This window comes from Odocoileus virginianus, chromosome 24, assembly GCF_023699985.2.
Source record: "Odocoileus virginianus isolate 20LAN1187 ecotype Illinois chromosome 24, Ovbor_1.2, whole genome shotgun sequence".
NCBI classification, from domain to species: domain Eukaryota; kingdom Metazoa; phylum Chordata; class Mammalia; order Artiodactyla; family Cervidae; genus Odocoileus; species Odocoileus virginianus.
Window position 1 is genome coordinate 20,701,052 of NC_069697.1, and position 18,670 is coordinate 20,719,721.

The 18,670-nt window shown below is 36.4% G+C and overlaps 1 protein-coding gene across 4 annotated transcripts in view; it reads right to left on the reverse strand.

Moving 5' to 3' along the window:
* EEA1 (early endosome antigen 1) overlaps window positions 1-18,670 on the reverse strand; it is a 125,285-nt gene that overhangs the window by 39,649 nt on the left and 66,966 nt on the right. For all 4 annotated transcript variants that reach the window (XM_020868948.2, XM_070454319.1, XM_020868949.2 and 1 more), the window contains 3 exons: window positions 10,577-10,915; window positions 4,370-4,519; window positions 3,272-3,391 (listed from right to left, as the gene is read on the reverse strand). In XM_020868948.2, coding sequence (XP_020724607.2) covers window positions 3,272-3,391; window positions 4,370-4,519; window positions 10,577-10,915 — 609 coding nt within the window. The remainder of the gene's footprint in view (window positions 1-3,271; window positions 3,392-4,369; window positions 4,520-10,576; window positions 10,916-18,670) is intronic.

The window sequence follows — 18,670 nt, forward strand, 5'->3', positions numbered from 1 at the left end:
ACTGACCATCTTTCTCATGTTAATTAACAGTGGACAATACCTCCATTTATCATACAGCCAGAGTTATCAGTCTGAAAGTCATTCCCTTTCTCTGTCATTTCCTACAACGATTAAGTCAATAAGTCCTATTTATTTTACCTCCAAAGTATTATTCATATTTGTCCCTATGATACTTTTTAGCAATTGCTTCAACTACGACCATCACTTTTCATCTAATCTACTACATATATTAAGTCTTTTAACTGATCTCCTGTTTCAGAATATTCTCTCAGAAATCCATGTTTCACAAAACCATGAGAATAATCTATTTAAAAATCAAATCTGGCTATGGCACATCTATCTTAAGACCTTCAATACCTTTCTGTCTTCAAGGATAGACAGAAAGGCCTTTCATAAACTTACTAACATCTAATGCTCTGGCCTCTTCTCCAACTCATTTCTAAATTACACCTTTGTTGTTGTTGTTAAGTCACTAAGTTGTGTCTCTTTTGCAACGCCATGAACTATAGCCCTTTAGGCTCCTTCTGTCCATGGGATTTCTCAGGCAAGAATACTGGAGTGGGTTGCCATGCCCTCTTTCAGGGGATCTTCCCAACCTAGGGATGAAATCCGTGTCTTCTGCATTAGCAGATGAGTTCATTACCACTGAGCCACCAGAGAAGCCCCAAATTACCTCTTAGGCTCCAGCAAACCTAACAGTTTAGTTCATACTACCTTAGGTATTCTTTTCCTTGCAACTTCTACCAGGAATATGCTGTAGTTGCTGTTTAATCGCTAAGCTGTGTCTGACTCTTTGCAACCCCATGTACTTGTAGCCCACCAGGCTCCTCTATCCATGGGATTTCCCAGGCAAGAACACTGGAGCGGGTTGCTATTTCCTTCTCTAGGGGATCTTCCTGACCCAGGGATTGAACATGGGTCTCCTGCATTGCAGGCAGACTCTCTACCATCTGAGCTACTCATTATCACCATCTTTGTAATCTAGAAACATTTACACAAACTTTGCAACAGACTGCTCTTATAAGGAAATTTTCAGTAACTGCTCTTTTCCAGATGTGAGTTAGATAACTGTCCTGTCTATACTATCATAATAATTTATACACATATATACACCTAGAAGTATACTTATCACATCTCTTTGTTTTTAGGACTTTTCATGAGAACTCTGCCTGTCCTCTTTAGCATCCTTCTCTTATTCCTCTCCAGGGATTTAGAATATAACTAACTGGAAAGTTTGGAATAAGAAACTGAGAATGTTTAATTCAGCCCCTCCCAGCTCTGTCCGTGACTGGATGAAAACATTTAACTCTGAGGCACATGATGAGAAAGACCACGGGGCTGGAGAGCTATGCTGAATTCTCTGTCTCAGCTTCACAACCCTCTCCCTCTGCCACTCTTTATAATAAACTTCCAGAGTTATCTATATTCATTATATCAAAGTTCTCTCTTCCCATTTTCTTTGGAACTCCCTCTAACAAGATTTCGACCTTCCTTCTCTTCACAAATTCCTCTTTATCAGTGTCACCGATGACCTCATGTTGCCAAATCCAAAGGATTCCCAGTCTTCATCTTGTTTGACCTCCCTCCTGCCAACCAGCCAAGCCAAAATCCCTAGGATCATCTTTGGTTTCTCTGTTGGTGCCCCATATCAATCTATCAGTAAATCTGTCAGCCTTACCTTTAAAAGTATATCTAGAATCTGACTAATTTTCACTACTTACACTATTTACACTCTGTTCCAAGCCACACAATCTCTTAATTCTTAAAGTAGTCTCTTAGCTCATTTATTTGTTCCACTGATGTGTCCCTATGGTCTACTCTCAATACAACAGAGTAATCCTGTGAAATTATATAAGTACCATCATGCTATCCCACTGCTCAGAACCCTCCAATGATTTCTCATCTCACTCATAATAAAATCCTTAAAATTACTAATGAAGCTCGACATGTTCTGACCCTTTGTGATCTCTACGACTGTGCCCCTTTCTCTCTCTCATCATTCTAGCCACTGGCTTCCTGATGTCCCTAAGAACTCCTCCTGCCTCAGGGTCTTTTAAAGTACTGATGCTCTTCTCTCAGATATCTATATGGCTCACACCCTCTCTTCCTTTAGACCTTTTATCTGTCAGAGAGGCCTTCCCTGGCAACCCTATACAACCGTGCAGTCCACCTCCAGCTCTCCAGATTATTTCCCACTCCCCATCCCTTTTTCCCATACCACTTACCACATCTAACACGCTATATATTTTGCCTATTTTCCTTGGCTACTGTTTGTCTTCCTCACTAAGCTCTACGAGAACAGACATTTTTGTCTGTTATCTCTGCCACCATTGCACAAAATCACTTCCATGGCTAAGGGGAGGCTTTAATATATATTTGTTGACTGACTGAATGAAAGAACAAATAAATGAATTTAATATTTGGATCTCTATCCACCTGACTCCTTGCTACTATCCAAAGACAGACAAGAAAGACATGCATATTACTTCCTGCCTCCTTTCAACTCCAGCATTAGCTTGCATATCATTAGATTGCCATTTCCCAGAAAGCAGGCACTATGTCTGACTCTGCACTCTAATTTCAGTGCTTACCACAGTGCCTGACACATAGTGTTCCATAATATTCAAGGAATTAATGAAGACTACAGAATAGATCAACGTCAAATTCAAATTCACTTCAAACATCTGGGTACCATCTTCCTCTCCCCATATCAAAACAAAAATTTAACTTCTTTTTAATTTTTTGAGCAATGCTATAGAATCTGTACAAATTTAACTCAATCACATTCCTATAACTACAATTCTAATGTTTATATGACAGTGCTGAAACAGGGAAAGACATGGCCAATAAATATTAAGTTCCATCACAGGAAATACAGAATGTTATATTTTACTGAGTTAACTCAACTAAGAAATGTATTTGTCATTTTTAAATTTTTCAGAAGTCATTTTTAATAAATAATGTATTATGTATAAATAACAATCTAAGTAATATCTTAAATAAATTTAGTATCATTTAATTTCTTTTTAAAAAGAAATTTAATAAATTTTAATTTTTATATAAATTTTAGTAATATATTTATAGTAAATTTTTTATATTTAGAAATTTTTTCAACACAGCAATCAAAGGAAAAGAATTTTCCAATTATCCAGATACTAAAAATCATCTGCTTTGCATTATCAAGTGATTTTGCATTATCCAGCTTCACAACAAAAGAATAATGACTTGGTTCATCTCTGTTTAAAAGGCTAAAACTTCAAATACTGTTTACCTGAGCTTCTCGAAGCTTTGCCGTAGTGTTTTGCTGCAGAGCTTGTTGTTCCTGATGCTGCTGCTTTGTTTTATCTAACTGATGCTGCAATTCTGTGGAACTGGTTACTTTTTCCTTCAACTTAAAAAAAACATGTAGACTGTCAGTTAACAATTTAAGGGCAGAATGCTATCATATAAACATCTGGTATTACTTCAAATCTCACAATTCTCAAGTCTGAATAGAAAATTAAATTATAACTGTAAAAGCAATATCTCATTACTTAGAGAATTTTAACCTCAAAATTTAAGAAATTATTCCTTAAGAATAGATTCTCATCCTGAAAAGAATAAAATTCCTTCTCCAGGTTGGCATTTAGTTTATTATTGTTTTCATATGCTAATATGATCAAGGAATTATATACAAATTTTTGTAACAATAATCTAAAAGTATCAGTATCTGTTTTGCTTTTTTTCATAATCATAATTGTTACTTATTAGGAAACAATAGCAAAATCTACACATTAATATTTGGGTCTAGGAGAAAATCTTTTGCTGCAGCTATAGATTTTAACTCTCAGTGTTTGTTCAATTCTAATAAAAGACACAGTTTAATGATACCTTTTACTTGAACCAAATAATAGTTAACCGTTTTTGGCAACCACAGATTAAAATTAGGATAGCATTCAATCATATGCTTAATTTTTAAAAGAGAAAATCCTTAAGTGCAAACTCAGTTTATATGCACCAACTGTGTGTCAATAAAGCTATGAGCAGCTGTTCATTTTTCAGTTTCATTAGGAAACAGTCCTTCCTGGGTAGAAAGACTCTTCTTGAGCAGTCTGACAGGTTCACCCCAAGGATTTAACCTGCCTGAAGCTGAAGAGTAGCCTTCTTTGTACATTTCTGTTGAGAACTTTAGGGAATACAATCACAACAAAAATGACTTAATGTAGTTAATAACAGGATGTTTTTACTGGAGATGTTTTAATTTTATACAACTTAAAAAAAATTCAATTAAAGCTCATGACCATAAAAAGATTAAACACAACAACATTTAAGATGCCTCAAATCTATCAATAAAGGTACTAACATAAACTCATCTGAAATGTGAGTTTACCTCTTCTTCTAAACGAGAAAGTTTGAGCTGTAGATCAGCCACTTGTTGTTCTTTATCCATCAACTTTTCACTTGAAAGCTGTCTCTGTTCCTTCAGTCTACCATGAGCTTCTCCTAGTTGGCGCTCTGTCTCCAGAAGTTTGCTATGTAACTTCAGAAAAGGAAAAAAAGTACATATATATGTATAAACATGTTGATCATCATTACTACTACCACCTACTTTCCAAACAATGTTTTATTTTTCACCAATAGAAATAGATTAATTTTCATGGTACTTCAGAGGAACCTAAGATCCAACTGAATTTTAATCACATAAACTATGATGACTCACAAAAAACTAATCAAATCACAGGTTTCAGGTTTTTTACACTTTTAAAAACCATACACAAACACACAGCAAACCTGAGGCTCTTATTTAAAGATAACTGTTGCCATCACTTGAGGAACTTAAAACAAAACTCAAAAGTAAGACACTTAAGACACACTCAGACCTATTCCACTAGTTTTTTTTTTTTCCCACAAGTTTTTTAAAAATCCAAAATGATTCTTCTGTTTTTCCATAGTCATGAACCACCACAATTGACTTCTTACATTTAGGTACTGAATAGAGCACAGGTATTCTCAAGTCCTCAAACTGGTACACAGTCTCTAAATAAAATAGAGGAATGAATATTTATTAAAATATTAGGTGATTTCATTAACATTAAAATTGCCACCTAGCTAAAACTAAAGAAGAAACTTGTCTGGGGGCTAAGAGCTGTCACTTTCTGGAATTCCTTATTTTCTCTAATTTTACCAGAAAGAACAGCTGGTTTCTCTTGTGGGATTGGCTGGGGGGGGGGGGGGGGGGGGGGGGGGTCCAGTTTAAAAAAAAAAAAGGTTTGTATTAATTTTAGAAGAATTACTGCACAAGTGCTAGGAGTGCAGAACAAAAAAGAGGAGCATGAAGATAAGGAAGCAAGACATTTGGCAAGGTTTACACCGTCAGAGTGCACCCCGATTTCACACCACATCAAGTCAAATGTCAGCATGTGCCTCAGCAACGCTGAAGACTAATAACAAGCATTCTATACAGTTGTTTTCAATCAAACCTATTCATGTTATATCTTAAAATATTAAGGATCTATAGCCTTTATGTCAAATATACATTGATATGCTTTATACTTTCATATTTCTCCATAAAAAATTCACAGCTGCCAAAGAAAAAATAAAATTCTATCAGAAAAGTGGACACCCTCTTATTTTCCTATGCTATGAAACAACATGTGACTGTCAAAATATATTCTATACTCAAAGAAAACTAAAGTTTCAGGTCCACCCAGGGACGCCAAAAAAAAAAAGAAAAGAAAACTGAAGTGAATTTCTAAAGTAAAACATACATTCCATTCCTGTTTTAGTTATAAAACAGGAATCAGTAACAGTCATTTATTACATTCTTATCCTTAGGATGACATTTTCGTCTTCCCCTGCCTCTTAAAATGCAGTGAATTAGCACTGTAATAACTATCCAAACCCTCTCCTCCTCAAAAGTAGGTCCAATCCTCATATGTGATCTCAGAAGCACTACGTCCACCCTTACGTTGAGTTCCTAACTTGCTGGATAAGAATCTTCCAATGTCATTATTAACACAGAGAGAATGAGACTTGTCCCCTAAAATTTAGCTTTGGTACACTTGAGCTGAAGCCCAGAAATCTATGTTTCCTAACAAAAGAATTAGAGAATACTGAGCTTCAGGAAAGTTTAGGAATCATTTGCCAAAAAGCAAGACTTTAAAAAGCAGCAGTTTTCAATCCCAACTACACAGTACAATAACAGAGAAAACCAATACCCGGGCCTATGCCAGAGATTATCACTTAACTGAGCTAAGGGTGAGGCTTTGATAGAGATAATTTCTTAAATTTCCCCAGGTGATTCTGACTGCAGACAGAGTGACCCACCAAATTAAAGGTAACTATTGCTCTGAAGTGAAGATTTACTAAAGTAGTAAATAAAAGAGATACTATATATTATAATTAACGGTCATTCACTGCTTTACAATTTCTGATAAATCCCTGATCTTTAATAAAGAAATGAGTTGCAAATCAAAGCTGAACAAGAGTGAAAGCAGGCCAAAATCCCTTAACCAATAATGCCTATATCATTTTAGAGTAAATGTGTTACAGAAAAGAATAAGTTTAGAGTAAAAATAATACATGTTGGAATCATTAATCTAGCCTAAAGTTACATTTTGAGATATACATGTATATGTATATGTTCAGTTTTGTAAACTCATATACTTTATTCATTATGTCTGTAATGTTTGTCAAGTGCCGGCCTTATTTTAAAAGGTTCACAAATATTAACTAACTTAATCCTTATAATAATCCTGTGAAGACAATTCTATTCTTATCCTTATTTAACAGATGAGCAAACTAAGGTACAAATAAATAACTTGCCCAAGCTCACACAGTTTGTAGACCACAGAACTGGAACTCAGAGAGACGGTTCTTAAATCCACACTCATAAACCACTAAGCTATTTGAGATGGCATATTAGATAATTTTTAAAGGTTAAGTTGAATATATGGGTGGGGAAGTGGGAGATACAAACTACTGGGTGTTACACAGGCTTATGGTATTTCGCAGTAACTGTAAATGAAAAGTAACCTTTAAAAATTATTTAAAAAATAAAATAAAAATTATATTAAAAAAATTTTTAATTAAAAAGAGTAAACTGGTTATATCCAATCTTTTAATTATGTAACATTATCTGCTCTATTGGCTATTTTAAAAGTGCTCAAGATACAAAGAATATGGGGTTCTTTGTTTTTAAGTCCTTTGTTGACAACTGCCTGCTATCTATTTTTGTTAGCACTGAAAGGGGAGCTGAGGATGCAGCAAAGAGCAACACAGATCCAGTTCATCCCTACCCTCTTTTAAGGACAGTGAAAGAAGGCTTAAAGTAAGGTTCATTTCCATTCTTCCAACAAATATTTACTAAAAACTCTAGGTATAGAGACAGATGGAGTACAGGATAAAACAAATTTCTCAAATTACGGTGCTTACTGTACAAAGGGAACGGTATATGATATGCAAGTAAACAAAAAACTATACAATAAAAAAAAACTATACAATAAAAAATATTATTAAGAAGCAACTTGCTGAAATAAAGAAGGGTCCAGAATAAATGGAAAACAATCTGTTTAAATATAGAGGTCCTGCATGCATGCATGCTCAGTTGTGTCCTACTCTGCATGACCCCATGGACTGTACTCCAACAGGCTCCTCTCTCCATAGGATTTCCCAGGCAAGAATACTGGTGTGGGTTGCCGTTTCCTTCTCAATTGGAACCTACCCAATCCAAGGATCTAACCTGCATTTTCTGCATCTCCTTCATTGGCAGGTGGCTTCTTTACCACTGCCCCACCTGAGAAACCTTTTAGAGAGGTCCAGAAAGGCTTTATTGAAGAAACAATACTTAAGCAAGTGAAATAAAGAACACTCTAAGAAAAAAGCATGGGCAAAGGACCTAAGGCAGGAAAGCTCTCTGCTGAAGTGCCGGTGTGCTTGAGGAACTCAGAGGAGACCAGCAAGGCTTCGCCTGGTAGAAGAGGAGCCTGAACACAGTGTGGACCATTCTACACACACATGCTTACATGACCAAGACGACATCTGGACTCAAAATCTAACCAAAACCATGCCGGGTGGTTAAGAGAAATAAAGCTACATCCTTCATACTTTAAAACAATGTCTCTGGCTTCTGGGTGGAGAATGGGCTTCCCTGGTAGCTCAGCTGGTAAAGAATCCGCCTGTAATGTAGGAGACCCCGGTTCGATTCCTGAGTCAGGAAGAGCTGTTGGAGAAGGGAACTCTAGTATTCTGGCCTGGAGCATTACATGGACTGTATGGTCCATGGGGTCACGAACAGTCGGACATGACTGAGCAACTCACTTCCAGTTTCACTTTTTCTGTATGGAGAATAGACAAAGGAGGGCCCCTGGAAGAAAGAAACTTTAAAAAGGCTAATGCAGTAGACCAGGTGAACAATGGCAGCAGCTTAGATTAGGGTAGTAGCAGTACCGATGAAGAGAAGTAGACAGATTTGAGTCAGGCTTTGAAGGCAGGGGCTTCCCTGGTGGCTCAGATGGTAAAGAGTCCACCTGCAATGAGGGAGACCTGGGTTCAATCCCTGGGTTGGGAAGATCCCCTTAAGAAGGGAATGGCCACCCACTCCAGTGTTCTGTCCTGGAGAATTCCATGGACTGTATAGTCCATGGGGTCACAAAGAACTGGACATGACTGAGCAACTTTCACCTTCATTTTGAACGTAGAATCCAGACAGCATACTGAAGGGAAGAAGATAAACAGTATCACTTCAAGGTCTTCAGCATGACCTCTTTATTTTGTATAGAAATGTGACTAAACCAAATAGTTACGAATACAAAAATTCCTGTTGCCCCTCCATTCACTGAATGAAACTCAAATTCCTCAGCCTGCTATTCAAGACTCTACATAAAAAAGTCTTCAAAATAGTCCACTGATATTACATATACCATATCCTCAGAGCAAATGCCTGTCACTGGTTCTTATAATACACCCCTGCCTCTAGTTTGGGGCCTCCCAAGTGGTGCTAGTGGTAAAGAACTTGCCTGCCAATGCAGGAGATGTGGGTTCAATCCCTGGGTAGAGAAGATACCCTGGAGGAGGAAATGGCAACTCACTCCAGTATTCTTGCCTGGAGAATCCCAGGGACAGAGGAGCCTGGCAGGCTATGGTCCAGGGGGTCTCCCAGAGTCGGGCACAAATGGAGCAGCTTAGCACACACACCTCTAGTTTATTTTTCTGCCTGGAAGACCCTCCTGCCTTCAAACTGCTACTTGTCAAAACCTAGCCAATATTCACAATTTCAAGCACCACCTCTTTCTCACAACAAGCTTTTCTTGATCACATTAACAGCTAAATAATTATACAATATGAAATACTATAGGAGAAAGAAAGCAGGAGAGGAGCTCTTCCCAATTCCCATAGTATATGGAATCATTTTAATTTTCACATTCACTGCAGTAGGATAGTACTTGCCTTTAACCTCAATGAGATTTACAAAATCATTTAAGGTGGGTCCTATTTCCCTTTCCGTCTCTGTAACTTCTAATAAACAAGGTATCATATCTTTTAGAAACCATAAATGCCCAATCTGTATATTTGAACTAAAAGGCAAATATCTAAGTCATATTTAATTTATTCATTGATATCCCCAAGCCTATGTTTCTTTCTATTATGAATGCCTATATTTATTCATTCACTTACATACTCACTAAACATCTGCTGATAAGCAATATGTCAGGTAGCTGGGATAAAAAACAAAATAAAACATGGTCTTTGCACTCAAAGAGTTTAGAGTCTAGTGAAGATACCTAAGTTATGATAATATGCTAGACTATGACAAGTAATCGAGATATGTACAAGCTTAAGCCATCTCTAGAGTGGGGGGTGGTGAGAAGTGGCAATATGTAGAAAAAGATTTCTGGAAATATGACAAGTGAAGTAGTATTTATCAAGGAGAAGAGAAATAGGAAGAGTATCTCAGGCTAAGAAGAGGCTTAATGCCACAGAAGCAAGTATCACTGCCATTTTAGTAAAAATAGTTAAAAATTTTCAAAAAAGTGGCTGAGGACTTTAATCTCCCTCAAATTTCCATTTGCCTACTAATTTTTAATGGTACCTATAAGAAATTATTAGAATACAAAATTCATAAATTAATAGCAAAGTCAAAACTTCCATTAAACTTCATCTGATAAATATTATTTATATAAAAAATAGTTAATAAAGAACAGCTGTTAGAACTAATTTTTTAAAATATCTAATTTTTATATTATTGGTTTAATAGTAAGTATATTTTGAAAATTAGTAACAAGAAAAAAGACAAAAATTTTTTTAATTTTTAATTTTATGATCAACAACATGAATTATTGCAGTAACTAATACCTTCTGAGTACCTACCATGTGACAGGTACCATCTTAAGCAATTTGTATGTATATAACCAATAAACAATGCACAACAATACTATATGATAGATACTATCATTTTAGGGGGAACCGAAATGAGATCTAACTCAATGAGACAAGATATAAAAAATTAAGAGACAATTTTTTTAATGAACTATATTATGATCAAACACATGAAGAAACCATAGGAGGAAGTACAGTAAGTAAAAGTAACAGCTCTTACTTGATTAATTTCACTTTGCAGTTGTAACCCATGCTGATCCTTTTCTTCTCTCTGTTGTTGTAGCTGTTTAAACTCTGCCTTAAGATGCTGGTACTTAGTCTCCACTTCTGACAATTCTTCTTTGAGCTTCTGAGTAGCTTCTCCCTTTTCACCTAGTTCTGCCTGTATTCTCTGCAGTGAGGTTTCAGATGCAGATAACCTTGCCTGAAGCTGTTGACAATCCAGGTCTTTTTGATGAAAGCTTGCTTGTATATTCTTTTTACTCATACATTCTTCATTATGTTTCTCTTCTAATTGAGTATAGTCCAGTTCTTTCTTCTGCAACTTTTCAGTCAAGTTCTGAAATATCAATTGAACAATTTTTTTCCTTTCCTAATATTTTTAATTGTTCCAATTATTCAAACAATCTTTAGAGCAATATCATTTCCTACTAAATGTTTTAGTCAATAGTATAAAAACTGAAAATATTTTAAACGAGAAGAATTAAATTGTTATATACTAACTTATGGTCTTATTATTGTTCCACTTCACTAAGCTCTACTAATATAATTTAAGGGTTACCAATAAAATTTTGGCACAAAATGAAAACACTAAAATCTACTGACTAGATTCTTTAGGGTATGTAACATATTTATAATCTCCCATTTGAGTTAAAAATTAAAACTATCCCTCTGCTATTAAAAATTATTTTAAATAACAGTATGGCAATTCTGATTTTTGGCTTTGCAATTTCATAGCTAGTAAGAGCTTTAGCACAACAATACCATTTACTGCTCTAGTATGCGTAATTCTACTGATCCCTCATTTTTGCTCTTCTTGATGAACACATTCTTAAGATGCACAAGTTTAAGACTTATTCAAATTTCTTTCTAGGTGTGTAAAACAGTGATCTAAAAAACTTGCCGAACTTATATTTTGTTATTTTACTCAATACTATGAAGTACAAAATATACCTCCAATCAAAGATCTGGGTCAGTCAGCCTAATCAAATGTCAAAGCCTAGTCAAAGTGGAGTTTTTAGAATTAATATGGAGTATTTTTAGTTAAGATATTTACACATGAGGCATGGATCAGAATTCTGACTCAATTCTATAAGAAAGACAGGCAGGGTAAGAAGCCACTATAAATGCCTGATGAGTCAGTCATTCATGAACAATTATACTCACTTTTTTATATGCAGTGTGCTAGAAGGGGATAACACAAAAATAGTAGAGGACAGGCAAAGCCTCTGGCCTTTAAAAACACACATTTAAAAAAACATTTTCTAAGAAAGTCGAAACATAATGCGCAAGCGAACACAGATTAGTTACCAAAGCTGCCTTAAATTTCTTGAGTGTACAATTCTTTAAAAAATGAAAAGAGCAAAGTCCGGTGGGGCTAACTCCTAAGTTACAGTCACCTGAAATCAAAGTCTGAACTTGGTAAAGTGGCAAAAGGAGTTAGGTAGTGAGTACTCCTAACTCGTGTACAAAAAGGAACAGGCAAGGAAGCTGCACAAGCGGACACAGCAAACGCGATCCCCTCAAGGGGAGGAGTGGGTGCAGGCACCAGAGGGAGAAAGACAGCAGTCATGGTTCTGGAACACTTGTCTACGAAAAAGTTCACTGTGTAAATTATCAAACAGACATATACTACAGAAAGTGTCAGAAAGGTGATGAAAGTATATGTAAGAAAACAAGACGGAGATAAGGTAAAAGAGCACCCAGGGGTTATGGCAAAATTAGCAGAGATGTGTCTTGGCCAACCAATAGAAACAAACAAGAGAGTAAAGCCGAAAGACTGGCAAAAGGATAATATTAATTTTGAGTCAAATTGCTAGTTAGGAAAATTCTCTTTTTATAAGTATTTTTTGGTCTTACTCATTAGTAACTCCACATATTTCTTAATTTTACACATGTTCAAGAAAATAATATTTTCAAATTCATAAGCTAAATTAAGCCTATTTGTTGATCATTATAAATGTCTTACACCTTTTTAAAGAAAATTCTAAGTTACTAAATTTTATGAAAGCAACCATGCTCACAAATACTAAGAACTTGGAGAGGATATAACTGTAAAACATGCTACAAAAATTAAGGTCAGTAATGAGGTAGTGAGTCTTCTTCCTCACAGTCTTACTTAAAAAGTGATCAAGTAATCCTACCAGCTCTATACATAAATGACCCCTCTGTTTCATTAAGGACCAAAAATACTTAACCACTGACTATTTAAAATTCACTTATCCCAAAAAAGTAATCTGTCTGTTTAACTGCACAGAAAGATAACTAAATCTTATTTAAAAGAATCTAAACCACTGTCTTTTAAAAAGAACCCAATCCAAAAAATAAAAAAATAAAATAAAAAGAACCCAGTCCACTCACATTATATATTTTTATATGTAAATTAAAAAGAGCACCCAGAGGTTATGGCACATTATATAACTATATTTAGTATCACAAACTTTTCATTCTTACTATGGCCTTCTCGTGGAATCTGAGGCAGAGTCTAGTGAATACAAGGTTTTTGAAGATTGAGTTTTGTAAGTATAGCAGAATTCCATTAAAGAGAATATAACTGCACATTCCATATTAACCTTACAACAAAAGATGAAATAGACATTATCATCCCTATTCTTTGGATGAAGAAGTTAACATTAAGAGAATCTGATATGACTTGGCCAGGTGGCAGAGTCACATGTTATGATTAAGTCAAATATTTTTCACAACACAATTCAGGCACACAGTGAGTCAATTCATGCTCCCCCCAACATATACTATTCAAGGTTAAATTATAAAACAAATGTTAAGCTTAACTCATAATTATCTGAGTAAGCTAAATTCTTTCCTTCTGAATCTGCAGTTCTCTTTTCACTTCCTTATTAACTGCTCTTTCAACACGCTTTCTTGAGGGGCAGTTTCCCTGTATTAGGCTGTGTTATTCATTTGTTCAGCTTCCCTGGTAGCTCAACAATAAGGAATCCACCTGCAATGTAGGAGATGCAGGTTCGATCCCTGGGTTGGGAAAATCCCTTGGAGAAATAGCAACCCATTCCAGTATTCTTGCCTGTAAAATTCCATGGAGAGAGGAGCCTGGCAGTCTGCAGTTTTGGGGGTCACAAAAGAGTCAGACATGACTGAGCAACTAAACAATAAAATTCACATGCTTCTAGCCCAGGGAACAAAAAGAAATGCAAAAAGAATGGAATTTTTAACTGCTTGATACCTTACAAAGTGGTTTCAAGGATCTCATCTATTCCTCAAAACAGCTTTGTGAGAAAGAACAAACTGAGCTACCTGTAGCTCTCCAACATCTTGTATCTTGTGCTTTTACATGTCCCCATAGCTTCAGTATACGTAGCTCTCAAAATGAAACACCATTAACCCTCTGCCATGTGATATACACCTAAGCATTCTTAAAGACTAAGCTAAAAAGTTATTTATGTCTTCAACAGTCTTTCCTGATTTACTAGGCAATAAGTTAGGAAAACACCCATCTTGGTCTTGACTCAACTCTGCATTACAAAACTTACACAATAAATAAAAACAGTAACAAGAAATATTCACTGAGGTGCTTACTGAAAGTCGGGCAGTGATCTCAGCACTTTAACAGCGATTAAATTTTTTTTTCAGTGCTCATATCACCCTAAGAGGCAAGTAAGTGTAATAGCACTTCGTAGCAAAAGAGGAACGGGACATCGGAGGCTGCGTGTCACAGCCAGTCAGCAGCATGCCCTTGACCACGGCTCTATACCGTGTGGGTCAATGCACCACTTTGCAATACAGCGGTAACACACAGCAATACAACCACTTGCCATAACTGGTTTCTGCTTTGGCCTATGAGCACCTTAAATCTGAGACTATCAGAAAGCCAGAGAGGGAGAGAAACAAAGGATGGAAAAGGGGTAAGAGGTGAGACCCAAAATATAACTCAGTCTCTGACAATGACCTATATTAGTCATATTAGTAGCTTTAAATAAGCTATGATTTTGTTCAGAATTTATCTGGAAATAGCTAAACTGAGCTGCAGAATTTTGTTTAAATGTCAGAATATGATTCTTACTAAAAACCAAAAAGGAAATGTCTTCAAGATTTATGTCTTATTTTTTAAGTTTTCAAAGCCAGTAATTTAAAAACAAAGGTTTAATGCTGAAAATCTTGACATTAACTCAAAAGCAACTATTTTTCAATTCATTATATTTTATAATGTCATCTATCCACCTTGATGTTGGCTATGACCCACAAAACATATCCAAGGCATTAATAGCCTTCAAGAGACCAGGCACAAGATTTCCAAATTCGTAACACTTGGATACTACCCCTGTCAACAATTATGGTTTGCCAAAGACAAGGGTCAGGAGAGGTGGGGGAGACAATTAGCAAGGATAATAGGAAAAAAAAAAAAAGCAGATGCACCTCTGTACCTGCTGGTGAAAAAATTCTAAACAGGTAAACACTGAAAAGAAAAAAAATGTGAAGTCAGGCTAATTCATTTCAATGTATGACAAAAACTACTGTAATGATGTAAAGTAATTAGCCTCCAACTAATAAAAATAAATGGAAAAAAAAAATTTTTTTAATAAATAAATAAATAAAAATGTGAAGCCTCACTTAGGTAAAGATTAGGAAGATTAGTAGAAAATTCTTACTCCCTAATCAAAACTATTCCCATTTTACCATACTAAATCGTCTTGATTCCATGTATTATTCATAAGACACAGTCCTTTCTTTAATACTGTGTATGTATGCATTTGTGAATATATATATACACACACACACATACACACAATCTGTGCTTCATTTATCCTTTACTAACAGCTTAATGCTTCAGAAATACAAAATAAATTACACTGATCATAGATATCTATTGCATGCACAACTCTGATCAGTTTTCAAGAGGTAGAAGGTCAACTCTGATCTCAAAGAAATTAAAGTCAAACAGAGACAAAGATAAAATTAAAGTCTACGTGGATACTGTCTACACACAGACAGGCAGAAGAGAAGGCAGTAGGGAAGGGGGGGGGGGGGCAGGATGGATACAGAGAGTAAATGGAAACACATACACTGCCATATGTAAGACAGACAGTCAATGGGAACTTGCTGTGTGGCCCAGGGAGCTCAATCCAGTGCTCTGAGACAACCGAGATGGTGGATGGTGAGGGAGATGGGAGGGAGGTTCAAGACAGAGGGGACATACATATACCTGTGGCTGATCTGTGTTGGCGTATGGCAGAAACCAGTGCAATGTTATAAAGCAATTATCCTCCAATAAAAAACATGTTTTTTAAAGAGAGGGAGGCAGTGAGGCTTTTATAAGCCATAAAAAAGATTATATTTTAAAAATCAGTCACTACCAAGAGGTGATGGAGAAATGGACAATGGCAGACGTGTATAGTTACTTTCGAAAATAGTTTGGGATAGCCAAAGGACTGGAAAAGGTCAGTTTTCATTCCAATCCCAAAGAAAGGCAATCCCAAAGAATGCTCAAACTACTGCACAATTACACTCATCTCACACGCTATTAAAGTAATGCTGAAAATTCTCCAAGCCAGGCTTCAGCAATACGTGAAACGTGAACTTCCAGATGTTCAAGCTGGTTTTAGAAAAGGCAGAGGAACCAGAGATCAAATTGCCAACATTTGATGGATCACTGAAAAAGCAAGAGAGTTCCAGAAAAACATCTATTTCTGCTTTATTGACTATGCCAAAGCTATTGACTGTGTGGATCACAATAAACTGTGGAAAATTCTCAAAGAGATGGGCATACCAGACCACCTGACCTGCCTCTGGAGAAACCTGTATGCAGGTCAGGAAGCAACAGTTAGAACTGGACATGGAACAACAGACTGGTTCCAAATAGGAAAAGCAGTACGTCAAGGCTGTATATTGTCACCCTGCTTATTTAACTTATATGCAGAGTACATCATGAGAAATGCTGGGCTGGAAGAAGCACAAGCTGGAATCAAGATTGCAGGGAGAAAGATCAATAACCTCAGATATGCAGATGACACCACCCTTATGGCAGAAAGTGAAGAAGAACTAAGGAGCCTCTTGACGAAAGTGAAACAGGAGAGTGAAAAAGTTGGCTTAAAGCTCAGCATTCAGAAAACTAAGATCATGGCATCTCGTCCCATCACTTCATGGGAAATAGATGGGGAAACAGTGGCTGATTTTATTTTTCTGGGCTACAAAATCACTGCAGATGGTGACTGCAGCCATGAAATTAAAAGATGCTTACTCTTTGGAAGGAAAGTTATGACCAACCTAGACAACATATTAAAAAGTAAAGACATTACTTTTCCAACAAAGGTCCACCTAGTCAAGGCTATGGTTTTTCCAGTGGTCATGTATGGATGTGAGAGTTGGACTATAAAGAAAGCTGAGTGCCAAAGAATTGATGCTTTTGAACTGTGGTGTTGGAGAAGACTCTTGAGAGTCCCTTGGACTGCAAGGGGATCCAACTAGTCCATCCTAAAGGAGATCAGTCCTGGGTGTTCATTGGAAGGACTGATGTTGAAGCTGAAACTCCAATACTTTGGCCACCTGATGTGAAGAGCTGACTCACTGGAAAAGACCCTGATTCTGGGAAAGATTGAGGGCAGGAGGAAAAGGGGATGACAGAGGATTAGATGGTTGGATGGCATCACTGACTTGATGGACATGGGTTTGGGTGGACTCCGGGAGCTGGTGACGGACAGGGAGGCCTGGCGTGCTGCGGTTCATGGGGTCTCAAAGAGTCGGACACAACTGAGCAACTGAACTGAACTTGGGATAGCCTAGTAAATTTGAGCACATATATAGCTCATAACCCAGCAATTTCACATAAGGGTATACAATAGAAATTCTTACACAAATGCAAGGGATTTTTATGTGAATGTCTGTAGCTCCAATACTTGAAATAGCAAGAAAAAAGAAAAAAGTGTGTGAATAAACAGGAAGTATATACGTGTCACTTCTGCTGCATACTAAATAATATAGCTGTCAACAGAGTTAGTTGCTTTTTTCTATGAAACACCATTTTTAATGTAAAGAATGTAACAACAAGAATGACCAACAAACTATGGGAAAGATAGAACTGACAGTATTGCCTGCCAATGATAAAATTCAAGCTTTCAAAGGAAGTTTAGAATTTTAGAAAACTTGCATCCATCACCACGAGCTTGACACTTCTTATACTTAAAGCATATTCTGGGATTGATGATGATACTGACAAATGTGATTTGTGTTTTATTAGACAATGAAATGGCCTTCCCTGGTGGCTCAGTTGGTAAAGAATCCGCCTGCAATGCAAGAGACTGCCTGCAACACCAGAGATGTGGGTTTGATTTCTGGGCCAGGAAGATTCCCTGGAGAAGGAAATGGCTACCCACTCCAGTATTCCTGCCTGGGAAATCCCATGGGCAGAGGAGCTTACGGGGGCTACAGTCCATGGGGCCGCAAGAGTTGGACACGACTGAGCAACTAAGCCACCACAATACAATGAAATGTGTTAATATTTGGAAAAAATTTGCATAATTCAGAGAACCAATATTTTCCACATGACTAATGCATATTACAAAATCATGCCCAGGAAAGATCCACTCAAAAGTCAAGACAGAAGAAAAAATTTTAATGTTACAAAGTACAAAAACTGCCCTGATATAGTTTCAGATTCTACATTGAAATTAACTTTTGAGAAACTATACTTTATCTGGTTTTAGTGTAATATCAAACAATTATAGCTACAATTATCTGAAAAGGCTATTAAGATAGGCCTCCCTTTTCCAACAACACTACATATCAGTTAGACTAAATTTTAACACACTTCAAATATATCACAACAGTTTAAATGTGAAAGCAGATATGACAATCCATCTGTCCTGTTATTTAATTAAGCTGTTAAAGCAAAGCTAACAAATTCACAATACTTTTGACTAAAAAGATTTAATAACTCCCTATTCCTCTGCCACCAAAAAGTAAAGACATGGGGGAAATAAATTAATACCAACATCTGCCCTACCTCCAAAACTATTATCTGTTGCTCATCTTTAAACAAACAAGGTGGAAAATATTAACTTTACAGAATACAGACTAAGAACAAAGTTGGAGGTCTCAGAGGTCCTGACTTCAAAACTTATTG